This window comes from Phymastichus coffea, unplaced genomic scaffold, assembly GCF_024137745.1.
Source record: "Phymastichus coffea isolate CEN01 unplaced genomic scaffold, Cenicafe_Pcof_1.1 PCOF00022, whole genome shotgun sequence".
Taxonomy (NCBI): Eukaryota; Metazoa; Arthropoda; class Insecta; order Hymenoptera; family Eulophidae; genus Phymastichus; species Phymastichus coffea.
Genome location: NW_026706833.1, coordinates 2758259 through 2779441, shown reverse-complemented (window position 1 = coordinate 2779441; position 21183 = coordinate 2758259). Strand labels below are relative to the sequence as shown.

The 21183-nt window shown below is 33.9% G+C and overlaps 1 protein-coding gene across 7 annotated transcripts in view; it reads left to right on the top strand.

The window, feature by feature from the left end:
• The window catches only part of LOC131675470 (AP-3 complex subunit mu-1), a 391927-nt gene that overhangs the window by 333721 nt on the left and 37023 nt on the right, over nt 1-21183 (top strand). For 6 of the 7 annotated variants that reach the window (XM_058954457.1, XM_058954455.1, XM_058954460.1 and 3 more), the window contains one exon: nt 7459-7509. The exons of the other annotated variant lie outside the window; for it this stretch is intronic. In XM_058954457.1, the coding sequence (XP_058810440.1) occupies nt 7459-7509 (51 nt within the window). The remainder of the gene's footprint in view (nt 1-7458; nt 7510-21183) is intronic. 7 annotated transcript variants of the gene reach the window in all.

Sequence of the window (21183 nt, the reverse complement as noted above, 5' to 3'; positions counted from 1 at the left end):
TAAAAAGTATCGTGGAGCTGCTCACAGCACGTTTAATGTTGCTTATCAAGAATCTAGGACTATACCCGTATTTTTCAATATCTCACAAGGGAACCACCCCAACCCGACCTCACCGATTTAAATGATTTTGGGATATGTTGTAGTACTTGAAAAAAAATTAGATACGTCTTTTTTTTATCGGCCCATAAGAGCTTTTAAGGGGTGAAATCCACCCTGAAAATCAACCCCTAAAATCAGTTTTTTTAATATTTCTCAGCAACAAATGAATATTTTTCAGTAAACTCAACGTTAACAAATTTCTTATAAAAAGGCGCTTTTAAGGACATAACATTTATACCGAAGGGTTGCAACCCACTTTTTAATAGGGGTAAATACACTATTTTTTGTACTGTTTTACGACATGTAATATAATAAATCAGCTCAATTGCTTTAAAAATCGCACTGATAATGAGAAAATACTAAAATTAAATTGACGTGTTTCCTGATTTAAAAAAAAAATATTGAAGGGGTGTTTCACCCCCTAGATACCACCCCCGTCAAACTATCAGCAAGTTAATCCACCTAACCCTAGAAAACACGAGTTAAGTCGTTTGTTATTTCCTGAAATAATTTAATCCTATGCATGAGCGAGCTACCTCAACTAACAAACCTGCCTCTAACCCACCAAACCCCCATAAACCACCCTTACCGAACCACATGCAGGCTAACCCACTTAATCCTGGGAAAAGCAACTTTAGTCGTTTGTTATTTCTTGAAATAATAGAATTTTACACCATAAGCGAGTTATCCCAGCTGAATCACATACCTCTTATCCACCTACCCCTATCCCGTCTAACCCCCACCCTTATAAACCACCCTTATCGAACCACATATGGGCTAACCTTATATAAATAGCGAAAAATAAATGTATTTCTTGAATAACATTCATGTTGTATAACAATATGTCCCAAGTATTACAAATTTTATGTAATAATTATTATTTTCTGTTCATTATAAATACAACAAAAATAAAACTAATTAATAACGGCTTATAAATATAAGATTTGAGACTAAAATAAATTATAAATAATTATTAACTATTTTGTTTTTTCAAAATTAATAATAACAGTTATATTATCAGTTTTTTAAAAATATTATTTACATTGTTTTACATATAGCTGTGTATAAAAGAGTAATAATTATAGTTATTATTTTTTAAATGTAAAGTTAATTCGTAATAAAGAAAAATAACAAGTAATAACAGTTAAAAATTATTAATTTCAAAAGTGGAAGTTTAATATAGTTATTATTTCTTTTTTAATCATTTAATGCCTTGTCAATGGCTCAAAGAAGATATGTTATATCAAATCTACACCCCTTACGATAATAAGACATCCGATACATATTTCATTATTCATAGTAGTTGAAGAAAAGTCAAGTATTTAAAAAGTTAAAGTTTTTTCATAGTGCTGGATTTATAAATAAACTTCTTTCTATATTTACATACAAATTTCCCGAACACGAAAATATAGTACAAAACAAGAAGAAAAGTTTTTGTTTATTACGTAAGTATTTATGTCACTTATCATATCGAATTTTATTCGAATATTTTGATTTGTAAACATGTGAAATATAACTGTTAAAAACGTATGATCGAATTCTATCTATAGACTAGGGTTTCTTTTGTCTTTTCTAAAATTATTCAACTGCAAAAAAGAGTATTTATATCTTGATTTTGTTTTAGATTAAAACATGAAGATGAATCCTTTGAACATAGTCAATTTATTATTAGCATATTTTCAAAGTTTACAAATACCAGATAGCGCCATTAATTTCAAAGAAATTAAATTGTCAGAAAAGTTGAAAGAAATATTAATAGATGCCGTGTATGAGTTTAATGATATTGATATGATTGTTGAAGAGACGTTAGATTTTCATGAAGATTATAAAGATACTGATGCTATAATAATCGAAGATGAAGTTCAACATCACTTTCCTGATCCTGATTTTGCACCAACAAATCAGTGCACAAATGATGATGAAGAAATCACATTTGATTATAAACAAAGAGCCGTAGAATTTTGGAGGAGCGGAAAAAACAAAAACTTAAAAATGGATACTGTACAACATAGATTCAAAAAAGTTTCATCTATAGGTCAACTTAAACTTTGGGCGAAAACAATTAATAAAAATGGAGCTTACCGAGAAAAAATTGCGCAAATTTGCCAATACACGTTTGATAATTTCAAATCCGCTATTGCAGCTGGTTCGATAGTGCATGATCGAGATATACGGAAATGGGCATTGCAAGCTCAAAAAATTGTTGGCCATGAAGATATAACATTTAAGGCTTCTCAAAATTGGTTACTAAAATTTAAAAAAGCTCATAGAATAGTATCTAGAAAAATAAATAAATTTATTACCAAAAAAACATTAGAAAGTAAAGAAAAACTTCAAACTAATGCTGATGCTTTTGTAGCTGATGTTAAATCATGTATACCAGAAATCGGCATTGCAAACTTTTATAATTCAGATCAGAGTGGTTTCCAATTAGCAATGCACTCGGAAAGAACATTAGCAGTTGAAGGAGAAAAGCAGGTGCAATGTCTGGTATAGTCGGTTTCATCGACAACGCATAATTATACAATTCAGCTAACTATATCAGCAACCGGGTAACTTTTATCACCACTTTTTATAGTATTAAAAGAAAAAAGTGGTCAATTCGTTCCCATAGTGGAATCTTCATTATTTAGACCAGAAAATGTGCATGTGGAAGCATCTAAATCTGGAAAATTAACGACAAGTTAGTATATTTTTGTTTATTATAATGCAATGACATAAAAAAATTTTGACATTTTTGTAGTTTAGATCACTTTAAAATTTGGTTGAAAGAAGTTTTTTACCCAAATGTTGAATCTCAATCTGTACTTTTACTCGACTCTTGGAGTGGACATTGCGATAAAGCTGTAAGGGAAACGATGCCGACAAACCAAATTGTTAATATAAAAAAAATTCCCACAGGAACGACAGGGAACATCCAACCACTCGATGTTTATGGATTTCGTATCTGGAAAACCTTCGTTCGACGTTTTTCAGATCAAGTAATTTTGATGGACTATGAAATGAATCTACATTTAAGAAATAACATTATGAAAATGCAGTCTCTTGTCCATAACCAGCTTTCTTCACCAAGATATACAAATATTTTTAAATACGCTTGGTATAAAAGCGGCTACATTGCTGAAAAACCAGCTAAAACAGATAACCCTGTTGATTTTAGTTTTGGAGATTCTTGCAATATACATTGCGAAGTAGAAGCATGTAAAAATGTTGCTATAATACGGCTTGGTTGGTGTAAAAGATCATTCTGTTTCAAACACTTTTTCGATGATTATCATTTCTGTAAGAAGTTCGTTGAATGATACATTTTAATTTACCAATGAATAAAAAAAGAAAAAGATGAAAATTATTATGATAAATCAAAATATATCGCGTACGATGGCTCTTACGTAAATATATTTATGTATTTACATACGAATATAAATATATATGTATAGATTTATAAATGATAATTAGACCTCGTGTTATTGTCGTATTTATTTTTAAGAGATATTTCTCGCCATTTTGATACTATTAAAATAAAATATATTCAACATATTTTTGTTTGTCGTGAATTATTTTTCAGCTACAGATATATTTTAACAAAAAAAATGGGATACCCCACGTACGGTTTAAAAATCAATTATTTTAAGAAAAAGCCACTGATATACTCAATTCTCCCAAAGTTAGATCTATTAGCCTACATTTGGTTGGGTAAGCGTGGTTTATGGGGGATTGGTGGGTTAGAGGCAGGTTGATTAGTTGAGGTAGCTCCCTCATGCACAGGATTAAATTATTTCAGGAAATAACAAACGACTTAACTCGTGTTTCGCAGGGCTAAGTGGATTAACTTGCTTATAGTTTGACGGGGGGTGGTTTCTAGGGGTGAAACACCCCTTCAATATATTTTTTTTTAAATCCGGAAACACGTCAATTTAAGTTTGGTATTTTCTCATTATCAGTGCGATTTTTAAATCACTCGAGCTGATTTACTATATTACATGTCGTAAAACAGTACAAAAAATAGTGTATTTACCCCTATTAAAAAGGGGGTTGCAACCCTTCGGTATAAATGTTATGTCCTTAAAAGCGCCTTTTTATAAGAAATTTTTTAACGTTGAATTACTGAAAAATATTCATTTGTTGCTGAGAAATATTAAAAAAACTGATTTTAGGGGTTGATTTTTAGGGTCGATTTCATCCCTTAAAAGCTCTTATGTGTCGATAAAAAAAAGACGTATCTAATTTTTTTTCAAGTACTACAACATATCCCAAAATCATTTAAATCGGTGAGGTCGGGTTGGGGTGGTTCCCTTGTCAGTGGATACGTATCTATTTATTAAAGAAATCGCGAACGAATTTTCTGGTCAGGTGAGCTTCATTCCTAAACAAGGAAAAATACATATCTTTTACCAAGTATTGTAGAAGGTACCGATATAAATCTACATTTCGTCGATTTTTTTCGATTTATGATCTCTTCTCTCAACAAATTATCTATCGTTGTACTTGGAAAAACATGATATTCTAGAGTTAAATTTTCTGCAAGTTCATGGATACACCTTGCCACAGATCGCCTTACTCAAAAGAATAGATGTATTTCCGTATAACTATGTATCGTCATTTACAAAACTCGATGAGACAACTCTTACATGAAAGCAAGATTTTTACAACAGTCTGTGCGATTCAGATAATAGTGATGAGTACAGTCACGTGGAAAAAGTTTGGACAACGTCCAATATCATCGATCTGGACAACTATTCGAATTGTTTACTCGGGTGCACAGGTATCAGTATTAGGGTCGAAGCTTGGCTTACGGTTTAGGAACCGGTTGAGGCCGCCAATGATATTCTTACAGGGTATCTCAGGTGAGAAACTGGAAACGTCGAGTGACTGTAAGCTAAGTATGGAAATCGGTGGTAGGATTGATTGGTTAGTTGCGTCAGTACTGTCTACGCTTAGACACGATTTGATTTTAGGTGCGGATTTTTGGAATAAGTGGGACATAAATATCAGTTATAGGAATCGCGCTTGGCGGACAGGCGACCAAGGCAATTGATATCAGCTAGCAGAGCGAGACAGCAAAACGGTAGATGTTTTTGCAAAATGTGCAGATTTGAGTACGTACGAAGAGGATCAGCGAAAGACAATCGTGGCGTTAGGTCGCCGGATTGTCCCTGAGCATGGTGAATCGCCGGCGGTTACGAAGGTTATCGAACACATCATAGACATAGGTGATGCGCGCCTGATAAAGACGTCGATGCGCCGAATATCGTCTCTAATATTAACATTTGCGCAGGAAAAAACCATGCGGCTATGGAAGGCGAAAATAATTAATTAGGCCATCAAACAGTCAATGGTGTGAGGCACCGGTGATAGTACGTCAACAAGACGGCGGTTACACATTTTGTCTTGATTTCAAACCGGTGAATAAGGTAACGAACGTAGACGCGTATCCGATGCTTAGTATATATTTTGGATGAGTTGTGCGGAGCAGTACACCTGTCGAAAATAGATCTGTGAGCGGCATTCTGGCAAATTCCGCTATCGGAAAATAGCCAACAGTATACTGCATTTGCAGTCTCAGATCTAGGTCTATGGGAGTTGGAGCGAATGCCGTTCGGTTTGGTCAACGCACCGGCTATTTCACGCGCCTTATGGATGCGCTTTTCGGTCCAGAGTATGAGCCGCATGTTTTCTGGTATCTCGACGACTTGCGGGTAGTTAGTGTAGACTTCGACAGTCATGTGCTTTGGCTAGAAAAGGTTCTGTAATGTTTGGTCAGTGTTGGGTTAGAAATAAACTTAGAAAAGTCTGATTTCTTTTCTACCAAGGTAACTTATTTAGGGTACCGGTTAGATAGTGAGGGTTTACATCCGGATGATGACAATGTAAAACCAATAGTGGATTATCCCGCGCCAAGTAACGTAGCTCAATTACGCCATTTCCTAGATAGGGTAGGATGGTATGCGCGTTTTATCTAATACTAAAGTGAGATAAAAGTCCCATTGACTAAGCTCATTCGAACAGACTAGCCGTGGGAGTGGAAAAAGAAACAGCAAGTTGCATTTGAAAAGTTGAATCGCGCATTAACAGGGGTGCTGGTACTTGCGCGCCCGGATTTTGTGCGTCCTTTTTATCTGCATTGCGATGACTCTTCCTTTGGTTGAGGTAATCGACGACGGCGAATATCCTATGTGTTACGCCAATCGAATGCTAAACGCGCATGAGCGAAATTATACGGTTAGCGAAATCGAACTTTTTGCGGTAAAAATGTTTAGACCTTATATAGTAGGTTTACATTTTGTTATCGTTACGGATCATAGCGTCCTCACTAGGATTTTAAATAAACGGGAGTTGACATATCGTTTGGAAAGGTAGATGCTAGAGTTTCAGCAGCTAGACTATGAAATCGTTCATAGAAATGGAGCGCTGCAGAATTTGAAGACGAGCTTGAGGTTTACGCGTTTTACAAGATACAGGACGTTTGGTATATACAACGCGTGAAAGACGTTCTTCAAAGATCAAAGAAATTCGATGCTAAATGGAGATATACAATGTAATAGAAAAAAGCGGCACATAAATTTGACGAATAGGTAGTTCAATGACAAATGTATAACGAATTGTAAGCGAATTTATTTCTTGTGCAGGAGACTTTTGAGCAGTTTTTTGTGGTTATCTACGAAACTCAACGATTAAAACTTTTTTTTCATAATAGTTTCGGATTGAGTAGTTAAAAGTACATAAAAACCAAGTATTTGTAATGGAAAGTAAATAATGTATTTTTTTTCTAAAGTTCTTACCACAGAAACATGGCTTTTCAAGAGTTTTTTAAGATTATCTTCAAAATTCGCGGTCAAACCCTTATTTTTAACTACTAACTCAAATTAAAAAAAAAAGTATAGTCTCTATCCTAGAACCACCTAATTTTTTTGTGGTCTGTATAATCTGAATTTAATTATTCTTTGTTTTATATAAAACTTTAAAAATCGCGAAAAACTCATGAAAGTTGACGTTTTTATATTTTTTAAAAAAATCTTATTTCAAATTCGACCAACTGGCTTTACATTTGGACTAAGTACTAAAAGATATATGTAAAAAAATGGCCGTCTCATCAAATATTATAGACTATTCTTGTTTTGTAAGCATATATATTTATTTTTATAACATTTTTTGCATGAGTAATTTAGTATTCTTCTTTTTTGAATGTCATTGCAAACTTCTTATGCCCTAAGTATAAAAGAAGAAATGATAAATAACTAATAAGCCTGTAGGTTCCAATAATTTACACGAATAAAGATAAATTTCATAACATGACATGTTTTATCATTCATTTTTTTTAAAGCATTTTAATATTAGGATATATCATTTTCTTATTTACAGATTTCAATACACCCTTCAATAACGGCAGTTGAATCTGACCCTGCTATAAATGTAAGTGTAACAACATGCAAATATCTCAAACTTATGAATAATATTTAATAATAGTTACCATATATAACGCTTTCTATTATTAATGTCTTTTATCCTTACACAATAAAAATGTAGTCTCTACAGATTACTTTTTTAATTGTGTGATCAGGAGTAATATGAAAAATTATTAATCCCGAATCTCATGTACTATTTGTATATGAAATTAACGAAATCGCACGATTTGCGATTGATAATCCATCTTTAAACGAACAAATGTAGAAAATTAGCATTGGCATAGTTACAAGAAGTCGTTTATTTATTATTTACCCTCGCAAGTACTCGTACAGTTTCGATCTAGCGCACTCTCTCACCCTCTATGCCGCGAGTTATGGTTGCAAGCCCTGAAAACAAAAATTACCGCTTACTTGTTCACAGTGACAATTAGTTTGGCACTACTGTAACGATTGTTTAAATAAATAGATATTTCAACGCAGTTAAATATAGATTTATTTCCCGATGCGTGGATAATGCAAGCTGTAACTGTTATGTCTACTTAACAGCTAAATTTAAAGGACAATCAAACTCAAAAATGAAACAAAAACTAGACTCAACTGAGAACATGTCAATTAAATAAATACGTATATCAAATAATTTTTATGGCTCATCACAATCGAAAGTAACGATATATGCAAAACGTAAGAATGTTACGTCTAAAATTTAAAAAACAATACACGTATGCAAAATATGTTTACAGTAAAAGTCATATGTGGAACAGAAAAATATTTTTGAATTTGGCTAGAAAGAACGTTATTAAATTAGTGAATACATTGCCAAATAAACAAAACAACATCTACAATAATAAGAAATAAAGTTTACAAAGCAAAAGCTACGAGTACAGATACGAGAGTAGAACTTAGCTCTTTGATCAAACGAATAAATATTCACCAAACAAAAGAAGTATACTAAAGACTGTTTTAGTACGAAAAGTTTAGATAATTTCTAAGTGGAAACAGGAGATTCAGGTAAATATATGAAAAAATTTACAAGCCTCATCCGAAAATCTAGAAAGAAAGGTTATACCAATAAATTATGCGCAATATGTAGTAGACGAACAAAGTTATTCCAAAATGTATGTAAAAGCGAGACACTAGAATTCGAGACTGAAAAAAACAATGAATAAAAGAATTGTCTGTTATTTATGCAAATACTGAAAAACTGTCAAAATATGTAGTAGAAAACAGGAATATTGTCGGTAACTGCAATGCTGAAATTGTGGCTGATAGTGGATAATACCTCTATACTTCTGTAAAATTTGTATCTCTGCTATACCTGATCCTCCAGATTAATTAAGAGATAATGTTTTAGATAATTATTGTTCGGTAAAAATGAAACTAAATTATGATGGAAGAAACATGACTAATAAGTGAACTAGCATAAAAAAATTAATATTATTTTGTAATGATCCTGAAATCAAAGAATCATATGCAAATATAAAACTTCTTTTCAACTTGATAAAAATTAATGACATTTCATTTAAATTTATTTACGATTTCAATGTTTTATTGATAAATAGCCTGCATCTAACTCAGCTTTTATTTCTTTCGGTGTAAGGCCTTTTAAATAGAAGTAATTTATCACCACCGGAACTCACTTTTTTCCATTGTTAACAAGAAACAAAAGTTGTTCACTTTGATCGACGATAACGGAACTACTCGATGGATCTGACTGAAACTTCGGCAGCACTCTATTTAATAGTGACGCTTACTAGTGCATCATAAGTAGGAATGCTTTGAGCACCATCTCTTGGATTTTCTAGGGATTTATTGACCCACCCTCGTACTTTGGCTATTGCAGATACTTTAAATATTAAATATCTTGCTCAATCTCTGAATTTCCTGACTTATAGTTATACTGTATAACCAATTATTTCTGCCGATGATATTTTAAAATTACCTTTGTTAATCATTTTACAAGAAACTAATGGTCATTTTGAACCAATTGTAGAAAAAACTTTATATAAAGCTGAAAATATTCTTGCCAAGACATCAAGTTTTGGAAAACATTTAAATATATTATAAAATAGTTATATTATATAAGACATTTTACATATTGCGGAAAACTAAACTGTTTTGTGTCTAGACTCTTGGATAGTACGAAAAGAAAAGATTTTTACTAATACCAATAAAGGAACTAAAGTGCTGGTGCCACTGAATTTTCCCAACCACTAAACGTGTATAGATTTAGACCTCGGAAAAACTTTTTAAAACATTTTTCTGATCTTATTATGTTACATAACACAGGCCGACAAAAAATTTTACCAAGAACCCGAGTATAGTTTTCCGAAGGTTTTTTGCGCGCTGAATCCGAATCCGAGGTCAGAATTACTCTGGTGGCTTCGCTTTTCGAGATATCCTAACCTTAAAGTGCAAAAAACGCGATTTTTGCCTATATTTGAGGTTATGTAGCAAAGAAAAGAAATTTTTTTTCAAAAAACTGTATACATCAAATTAAAGTATGAGTTTTCTTCTTTCAAATGCCGTTGAGTATGCTCGGATATCTTTTTTTTTCACGAAGTTCCATCAAGAATTCCAGCTTCCATAAGCATCGGAATAACTACCATAGGTACATTCTCCATTATGATCTACGCTTCCTGCAAGTATAGCGGGTCTAACTGTGATTTGATTAACTTTAATATCTCGAATTACATGTGAATTGTCAAAGTAAAATGTACCGCTTTTGTGTAAATCATAACACGTTTGTTGGCTTACATCCATTAAATATTCTATTGCACCATTCTCTATTATGGAATTATGTGAATGCATTCCACAATAATAAACAGTTCGGTCTACTTGGACTTTACATTGAATCACTTGAGCAGTTTCATAGTTATTTAACTGTAATAATTTAATGTATTTTCTTGTTACGTTTATTTTTGTAGAAGGCATTTCACATTCTTCCACGCTTAATAAAGATATAGTGGTTATATTAAGAGATCTTGCTCCGCAGTCATATCCTATGATGGCTGTAACTGGATTAGTTATTGTTAAAAATATCAGTGATAACAGAGAAGAATGCATCATGTTTTCGGTTCTGTAATCAGAAAATATTTCATTATATGTTCCTTTTGTTTAATTATCTATTGTTTGTTTTATAATATATATATTTTGTTTTATGATTTATCTCATTTTATTTTATATTATATTATATTTTTCCTCTCTCCCCTTTTTTCTATTTCGGCTTATTTTCTTTGGTTAATTTGTTTATATGCGAAATTCGGAGTCTATTTGAATGAACTATTTTTGTGCCCTTTTTAGTCTCTATTTTTACATTATGTTTTGGAAGAATACCAACTATTTTATAAGGCCCTGAGTAATGATCCCCGAATTTCCCTGGTTTAGGTCCTGATTTTAAGAAAACGTAATCACCTAAACTAAATCTTTTGGATTTATATGTCTATCATAATATTTTTTTGATTTTTCTTTAGAGCTAACTAAATTTTCGTAAGCTAATTTTCGTATACTACATAAACGCGCAACTAAATCTATTATATATCCTTTATATGTAGGTAACGTATCGCTTTCACGAAGGGGATTATTTGAGGGCATTCGAGATAAGCGGCTAAATACAACTTCATACGGCGTATGTTTGGTACTTTCTTGTACACAGGTATTGTAGTTTAGGATAGTTAGGTCGAGCCAATCATCCCAATCGTTGTCAAGATCGGTGTATTGCTTTAAGTACTCAATTAATACGTGATGAGATCTCTCTAGGGAACCGTTCGACTGAGGCATGAATGCTGTGGTTTTTAATTTCTTTATCTTGAATCGCTTGGAAATACGCGTCATTAGTGAACTCAAAAAATTTCTGCCTTGATCAGTAAGCACAGCTTTCGGACATCTAAAAACACAAATGAATTTCTTAAGAAATGCGTCCGCTATTGTTGATGATAAGGTGTCTAATGGGACAGCTAGACAAAATTTACTTAATTGATCCTGTAAGGTTAAAATGTATTCATTTCCTTTTATTATTCTTTTTAGAGGGCCTACAATATCCATAGCAATTTTATCAAACACTGTAGCACATGTATCAGTTATTATCATAGGTTGTTTGGTCTGTAAACGAGTTAATTTCTTCAATTGACATTCTAGACACTGTTGGATTCGCCTTTGTATATCGTCTTTTAGATTTTCCTAATAATATTCTTGCCTGATCCGATGAAAGGTTTTTGAAACGCCACGATGTCCTCCAATCGGGGATTTATGGAATTCATAAAAGATTCCGTCGCGGTGTTCTAAGGGTACATACTCTAACTTATCTGTACAAATTATTAATTTTATTCCACTATTTCTAAAGACACTATCTAATAAATACTCTATTTCTAACCAACTTAAATTCTCTACATGTTTACTCTGAGCCATACAGACTTCAGTTTGATTAGTATTAATTAGCAAATCTCTTAATATTTTTAAAGTAATATGTATATAATCCTTAATATAAGTTAACGATTCTGGGTGGTCTCCTCGTATGCAGAGTCCAAATTGATGATAGTTCTTCTTCTTCTTTTCTTTTGAGACTTCACCCACTTGTAAGATTACCTTAGTATTAATTTTCTTATTTTCTATCAATTTTCGAGCGCCTTCGTCACAAGGTTGTACATTGCTGCTTATAAAATAAGCAACATTGTCGTTGCGCACATGTATGGCTTCTTTAACCTTAACTATATTAGCGGTGTCGTTATCGTTATTTACGGACTCATCCGAACTATTATTCCTTGAGTCCTCTTCGGAATCAGTATCTTGTATATTATGAGGCAGTTTCTGATTGGGTTGCACAGGTATTTTGGGTATAACTCGTGCCTCACCTTCAAGTTCACTATCGTCTAGATCACTTTCTACGTAATCAGGTATCTCATTTCCAGTTCTTTTGGGGTAATGTTTTGAAACAACTTCGACAGATTCAGGTATGGGCAACTTCTCTACAGGAGGTGTTCTTGGGTGTGGGATAATATTTTTATTATCATTATTAACAGGAATTTTCCGGGGTCGTCCACGTGGACGTTTTATTGGTTTGATTTCTTCAGTTTCCTTTTGAACTACCAAAGGGTCAGATGACTATTCCATTTGTTGTCTTTGCCTTAGTAACTACATTTATTTCAGGAATTTGATGTGTTTTGTCTGCTTCGGTGATTACTGATATGTAACTATCATTCTCTTGTGTTGGTATTTTCCGTCTTCTAAAAGGAATGTAAGTGTCTCCTATTTTTATTGTCTTTGTGTCAAAATTAACACTTGCTTTACTAGAAAAAAGGAAATCAGATCCTATTATGCCTTCGCAATTAACAGTAAAGTCATTTTGTACAATATGGAATTTCATTGGTATCTCAAATAATTTCAGTGTTATTGATCCTAAAGTTCTATGGGTTAAACCATTAATATCTATTAGGTCAATTTGATCGGTCTCATCACGAATTCCTGAAGCATACTTTTCCTTTATTAGACTCTGTTCAGATAAACTATTAATCATATACTGTGTCCATCCGTATTTTGGATTATATATATTCAATAAAGGAGGTTCTTCGTCAACGAATGGCGTATATAAATTATAAATTTTTCTATATTTTTGCATGTTACTATCACTAACAACAGGTTTTATTGCGTTACTTTCGTTTATGCTATTGTTATTATAGTTTATCCTCGTACTGGTGTTGTATAAGAAATTTTTACCTATGATTCCGTGATATGGCATTTGACAATTTGCAACAACATAAAATACTATTTCATTTCCGACTATTGTTAACTTGACAAATCCACATTCTTGGTAATCATCTTCAGCAAAAATACTCTGCATGGGTAAGATATTGGACATTTGGATAGGTATATCGTCCGGTACACAACAGGATTTAATGATATTGGTAGTGGAAGTAGAATCAATTAAGAATTGAAACTCTTCATCTGTCTGTTTGCTAATATAAGAGTAAACTAGATTTTTAATTTCTCTATCATTCTGACGTATATGTTTTACATTAACTGGTTCTATCGTATTCCGTGATAATGCATCGGCTGTCGCATTGGCTTTACCTGGGAGATAAATTATCTCATAGTCATATTCAGAAATTTGGAAACGCCATTTCAAAACCCTGGTATTGAGGTCGGCTGACTTAAACCAAACTAAAGGTTGGTGATCAGTAATAATGGTGATTTTCTTTCCGAAGACATATGATTTGAATGCTTTGATACTGTGAATAATTGCGAGCGCTTCTTTTTCGTAAACCTCGTAATTCAACTCCAGACCACGTAGTACTCGAGAGGTGTATGCGATAGGTTGGTCCGATCCAATAGCGCCTTGTGAAAGTATTCCTGCTATTGCAATTCCAGAGGCATCCGTACGAATTATGTAATCTTTATCAAGATTTGGGAATTGTAATAATGGAGCGCTACACAGCAACTCTTTAAGTTCACAAAATGAACTTTCGATTTTATCTGTCCATTCAAACACCGTATCTTTTTGCAAAAGTCTGGTCAAATGTTTAGCAATTTTCGCAAAATCTTTAATGAATCTACGATAATAGCCACATAACCCTAAAAATTGACGTAAAGCTTTAATCGACTTTGGTCTTGGGAATTCCTTAACTGCTTCAATTTTTTTCGGATCTGGCTCTAGACCATTTTCACTTATTATATGACCTAAGTAATTAACTCGTCGCATTAAAAATTTGCATTTTCCAATCTGCAATTTGAATCCTGCTTTTCGTAATCTTTCCACTAACATTTGGAATTTGCGATCATGTTCTTCAAGAGTATTTGCATATATAACTATATCGTCTAAATACACGAACAGATCTAGCCCTTGAAGTCCGCGAAGCAACGTATCCATTAAACGTTGAAAAGTTGCGGGTGCATTCTTCAAACCGAATGGCATACGCACAAACTCATAGTGGCCGAAAGGAGTACTGAAAGCCGTTTTATGCGCATCTTTTGGGTGCATCTTAATTTGGTAAAATCCCATGGCGAGATCGAGCACGGAATAGAATCTAGTACTTCCTACTTGGTCAAAAATTTGTGTAATGTTAGGTATTGGATACGAATCAGCAATTGTTTTTTCGTTCAATCCTCTCATGTCCAACACCATTCTTCCATTACTGTCTGTTGCTTTAGGTACAATCCATATGGGGATATTGTATGGTGAAATAGATTCTTGTATTATACCGGGTTTTAGTAATTTTTCGACATGATAGTTAATCTTATCCTTCATAGCGTGAGGAAATTGATACTGTCTACTATTTACTGGTACATCATCGATTGTTCTTATCTCATGCAAGACAAGATCGGTTCCCGGTAACTTGTCGCTAGGAAGATAGAAGACATCTCGTACTTCCTTAATGAGATTAACAATGTAACTCTTTTCAGTATCGTTCAGGTGACTTAAATCTAAATTATCTTCTATGCTTTTATTACTATCTTCGTTGGCTTCGTCTAAGATTACGTCGGCTATCCTTAAATCATTATCTATATCTTCTATATCTAATTCCTCGTTAACGCTGTCTTGTGCAATACTATAAACGTGTCTGACGGCCGAATTAAACGGTACTCCAAAATCTAAGGGTATCAATTCGTTTAATATTCTGTCAAACTCATCAGGACTAAGCTGCACTTTATTGACTTGTGGTCTTGGCATGATTTTTCCGAGGTCTCGTTCTAATAATAGAGGTACAACAAAGTTTTCTCCTCTAAAATTATTAAATCCAAAGTCTATAATGGCTTTAGCTTCTTCGAGAAATAAAGCGCTTAATATTCCTTCGTAAGTCATTCCAAAAGCATCATCGACTACATGAAAGATAGTGTAAGTGTCAAATATCCTTATTTCGGTTGTACCAAGAGTTGATATTATTTCTTTTCCTATTCCTCGGACTTGTGTTTTTTGCGTGGTATCAATTTCGTTTCCAGGTGACAGAAGACGTTTCTTTATTAGATTGACTTCGGACCCGGTGTCTATTAGGAAATATTCTTTAGTACTAGTTGATGGATTCAAAACTTTGACTTTTGGAGAAACCTTTTGTATTGCATTTATACTAACTTTTTCTATTTCTTCTGTACTATGTAAATAACAAAAATTGCTACATTGAACATTATTTTCTTGAAATCGTATGACATGATCTTGTACAATAAATTATCGTGTTGAGAAATTTATTACAGAATTGCTTTCAGAAAAATATGTAGCCCCTAAAACTACTTCACAAGGTATTGGAAAATCATCTGGTACTAATTGAAATTCCGTCGGTAAACCAAATATTGATAGTGTAATTGTTCCTAATGTGATAAACACCTCTGAGCCTATTCCTTTTAACTGTTTGCATTTAGTACTATTTATGTTATGTATAACTTTGAATCATTCTTATTTTCATTATGTTGGCCGACCATTTTACATAAATAAATCGTTTATTTTTAAGTTCTCTAGTTATACTTTGCAATTTAAGACATTGTCGCCTTCTTTATTACAGCTTTGACAGAGGGTTATCGATCTTAAAGAACGAGAATTATTAGAAGCTCGTGCTCGCAACGTTGATTGTAACTCTAGGTCTTTTTCGACTTTTATGGCGTTCTTTAGTGCATTTAGGACGGTGGTATCACTAGGTAAATTTAGCCGAATTTCAGATTTTAGTCCTCTTTTAAAGCATTCAAATATGTTTTGTTCAATTATTAGTTTTTGTGTAGGCGTTAAAGACTCTAGATTCTCTTCTTTCTTTTTGGCTTCAATAATTTTACTACTTAATAGTCGTAGCCTATTTCCAAAAGTTAATACCTTTTCCTCATTTCTCTGGAACTCATTGCCTAGTTCACCTAATAATTGATTTAATGTTTTAATGGGACCGAATATGTCAGCTAACTGGTTTAATAATTCATCTACAGTGGAAAAAGTTAGTCCTACTACCGCTGCACGTGCGAATTTAAATCTAATTTCAATCTCAAGCGTTTGGTTAAATTTGTCCTATATTTGGTGGTATCATACTTAATACTTCTTTACATCCTTCTACGAATTGAGTCCATCGGCATAGCCTTCCATCAAATATAGGCACTACACTCGATGCATCATTTAGCGATACTACATGTCCTGGTAATGCCTTGGTTTCGGCGTATATTTCTGCTTCGCTATTATTATCAATTTTCAATGGCATTTTGTTATAATTAATAAAAGAGGTCGGCAAATCAGTACTTGGAATAGGGTTGTTTAAGATAAGTGAAGTGGACGCAGTTTTGACGCGAGTTTGACACTAGCTGATTTCTCGATTTCTCTTCGTTTGCTTGGCTGCTTGACCTTCTTCCTTTTTGCTTAGCTGATTGACTTTCTGCTCTTCACTAGTAGCACGAGTAGGATTTTCTTTATTATGATATCACCTAAGAAGTTTGCATTAATTATGGGGACTTTAGCTGAAATTTTTGGTTCATTTGTTACGGTATAAGACTGAGCGATACCTCCGTCTCTTGTAATTGATGCGCTTGATTCGAATTGGTCCTCTGCATCGCGCTCTGATGAGAGGACTGCTGCCCGTTTCCCTGAAACTGATGGCGATATGGTTGTCTTTTTGGACAATTAGCGATATAATGGCCTGGTTGCTTGCAATAAAAACAATTAGTGTTTGGAGTAACACTATTACTATTATTACATTCTTTTGCTGAATGGCCTGACTTACGACAAACTTGGCAAATAACTTCTGTATCACGGTTGTTGCTTAAGTTTTTGCGACACCCTTTCGCTGAGTGGCCAGGTTTATCACAAATTTGACAAATAACTTGATTTATCATTCTTATTTGTGTTCGAGTTCGGCAGTCTGCAGCTATATGGCCGTTTCTATTGCATATTTGACATTTGAGATGTGTTCGACAATCACTAGCAACGTGACCTTTCCTATTGCAAATTTGACATGTTGTAATATTATTCCTTAACTTGGAGAAGCAGGAATTTTCTTCGTGACCGACCTTTTTGCAGAAATTACATTGTTTATTATTACTTTCTCTAATTATACTATTGCAATTTAGGGCATTGTGGCTTTCTTATTATTATTGCAATTTTGATAGAGGGTTATTGATCTGAAAGAACGAGAATTATTAGAGGCTCGTGCTCGCAATGTTGATTGTAATTCTAGGTCTTTTTCGACTTTTATGGCGTTCTTTAGCGCATTTAGGATAGTGATGTCACTAGGTAAATTTAGCCGAATTTCGGGCTTTAGTCCTCTTCTAAAGCATTCAAATACGAGGTGTGTTCAAAAAGTAACGAGAAATTTTAAATTTCGCGGGTTTGGAGAGTCCGCTTGTATAAAATTTTTTTTTATTATGTTGGTACACATGCCCCTGAAGTACGATAAAATTTTCAGCAATATTCATTGCTTACTTTTTAAGTGGCAGCCGCTAACCTTAGACGTGTTTTTCGAGCTCGGCGATTTTCGTTTGTGAAAAAAAATTGATCAAAGAATTTGTATTAAATTTTGCGTAAAAAATGAAATAAAGTGTAGTAAAGTTTTTCAAATGTTAACAAAGGCATATAGTGAGTCTTCTATGAGTAAAGCAAGGATTTATGAGTGGTATAAGCGTTTCCAAGATGGCCACGAAAACGTTGAAGATGATGAACGACCCGGACGCCCAAGCACATCAACAACCGATGAAAACGTGAAAAAAGTGAAAGAAATGGTTATGAACGATCGCCGAATCATAATCAGAGAAGTCGATGATGATGTTGGCATATCAGTTGGCTCATGCCATCAAATTTTTTCGAATGTTTTGGGTATGAAACGTGTGGCAGCAAAATTCGTTCCAAAATTGTTGAATTTCGAACAAAAACAGCGGCGAATGGAAGTTGCTCAGGAGTCGCTAAATGAAGTCAATAACGATGCAGATCTACTAAAACGTGTTATAACAGGTGACGAAACATGGGTTTACGGATATGATGTCGAAACTAAGGCTTAATCGTCCCAGTGGAGGCATTCTGGATCGCCAAGACCGAAAAAGGCTCGACAAGTGCGGTCGAATGTGAAGGTTATGCTCACTGTGTTCTTCGATTTTAATGGCATAGTGCATTATGAATTCTTGCCACAAGGTCAAACAATCAATAAGCAGTACTACCTACAAGTTCAACGTCGTTTGCGTGAAGCAATCCGAAAAAAACGCCCGGATTTGTGGAAAACAATTCATGGCTTTTGCACCACGATAATGCGCCTGCTCACACTTCATTGCTTGTTCGTGAATTTTTGGCCAAAAACGAAACTGTAACGATGCCTCAGCCTCCATATTCGCCAGATATGGCTCCATGTGACTTTTTTCTATTTCCAAAAATAAAGAGAACATTAAAAGGCCGTCGTTTTACAAGCATAGATGACATTGAAAGCGAATCGCTGAAAGAGCTAAAAGCTATTACAAAGATCGAGTTTCAAAAGTGTTTCGAGGATTGGAAAAAGCGTTGGCATAAGTGTATTGTATCCGAAGGGGACTACTTTGAAGGCGACAACATTAATGTAGATGAATAAATAAATATTTTTTTCATGAAATGAAAATTCTCGTTATTTTTTGAACACACCTCGTATGTTTTGTTCAATTATCTGTTCTTGTGTAGGCGTTAAAGATTCTAGATTCTCTTCTTTCTTTTTGGCTTCAATAATTTTACTACTTAACAATCGTAACCTATTTCCAAAAGTTAATACCTTTTCCTCATTCCTTTAGAACTCATTGCCTAATTCACCTGATAATTGATTCAGTGTTTGAATAGGACCGGATATGTCAGCTAAATGATTTAATAATTCGTCTACACTAGAAAATGTTTGTCCTACTACTGTAGCACGTGCTTCTCCTTCTAATTTCGATCTTAAGCGTTTGGTTAAATTTTCCTCTATATTTGGTGGTATTATACTTAGTGCTTCTTTGCATCCTTCTACAAATTGCGTCCACTGGCTTGGTCTTCCATCAAATGTTGGCACCACACTTAATGCATCATTTAATGATACTACATGTCCTCGAACTACTTTCATTTCGGCATATGTTTCTGCTTCGCTATTATTTTTGATTTTCGGCGGCATTTTGTTATAATTAATAAAAAGGATCGGTAAATCAATAATAGGGTCGCTTAAGATATGTGAAGAGGACGCAGTTTCGGCTTCACGTAAAGCTCTGTTGGAATTAAAATTTGGATCTAAAGAAGGACTGTCTTGAATATTATTTAAATCAGGGAGTGACTCGTTTGATCGCCTTAGACCTCCGCCAACTTTACTAATTGTCCAGCTTACACTTGAGGTTTTCGACTGGCTGCGTGTAAGTCGCTTATCCTTGTTTTCGCGACGTTTATCCTTGTTATCACGACGACGTGTAGCTGATTATGAAGGTGCACGCGTCGGGCTTCATAACGCGTAAAATAGCACGCATCTGGAGAGGACACGTATAACAAATTAACGACGCTCACTGCCTTGCGTGTGTATGTGCGTACATACGCACGAGCGCGTTAGCAATGATTAAAATGCAAGTATGAACTAGCGAGTCGAGCTAATGGCTGCAGTATTTTGCCCTTAATGCATTGTTTCTTCATCGCACTGCTGCGCTGTCTCCAAATCCCTGTATAGTTATATATATATTAAAACCCTTCTACGAAAATATATAAACTAGAAGTGTTTCTTGCCGCACAGATTGCTTATAGCTTCAAAGTACACTGATCTGACCTACGATATTTCATTCAACTAACCTTCCGCGCAAATAAATAAAATTAATAAATATACTTATGTGCATTTATATATGTTAGACAGAGAGAGAAGTAAAAAAAATTGAAATTTGTACTAGAAGGTGTAAGTTTATTTGATGTTTTATTTTGCTAAATATTACAAGTATTTATATATTTTTACATAATTTTATGTTGATAAATCGTTAAGTAATTACAACTTAATTAAGGAATTTTTATAATCTTTTATTAATGCGAAAATTTGTTTACTCTAGATATCGGCTCGCTAGCAGAGGATAATTTGGGAGAAGCCTTACAATTTACATTTTTTTTTGTTATCAGTGGTAAAGGCGGACTTAAAAGAGCTTTGGGGATAGAAGGAGGCTCTGAAGATTTCTTTTGTATCTTAATTTTTTTAATCGCGAGCAAGGATCTTTGTAAAACTTCGTAAACTTCCGGGTTTACTTGCGTACCGTCACTCAAGGTTTTTGTTGAAGTTTTGTTTCGTTCAACTTTAATTGAGATATCCTTAATATTATATTTCTTTTTCAAGCTCAGATTTTTACAAATTGGAATTTTATATCTCTTCTGAAATTTTTGCTGACATCTAACGCAATGTTTTAAATTTAACAAATGAGGGCATAGAGATTCTCGAAATTTAGCGACCTTTCTCTCGAAGCTTAAAAATCCATAACATAAGGGCGCAATATGTTATGGAAACTCGGATAACTCTTGCCTTTTTGGTAGTTCCAAGCTTGGTGTAGAAACAATATCCACACGACGGGTTAATTCCTTTTTATCCTGGGCGAATTTTGCTTTCAACCCGCTCTCATATGCTTCCTTGGTCAATCCAAACTCATGCTTGTTGATTTCTCTACGGAGAGCTTTACGTTGTGTTTTAGTTAGCCGTTTTCTAGTTGTTCTATATCCTAATTCCACTAGAACAAAACGAATCAAAGACACCAAACTTATTTTAATACCATATTTCAATAATTAGAACGATTC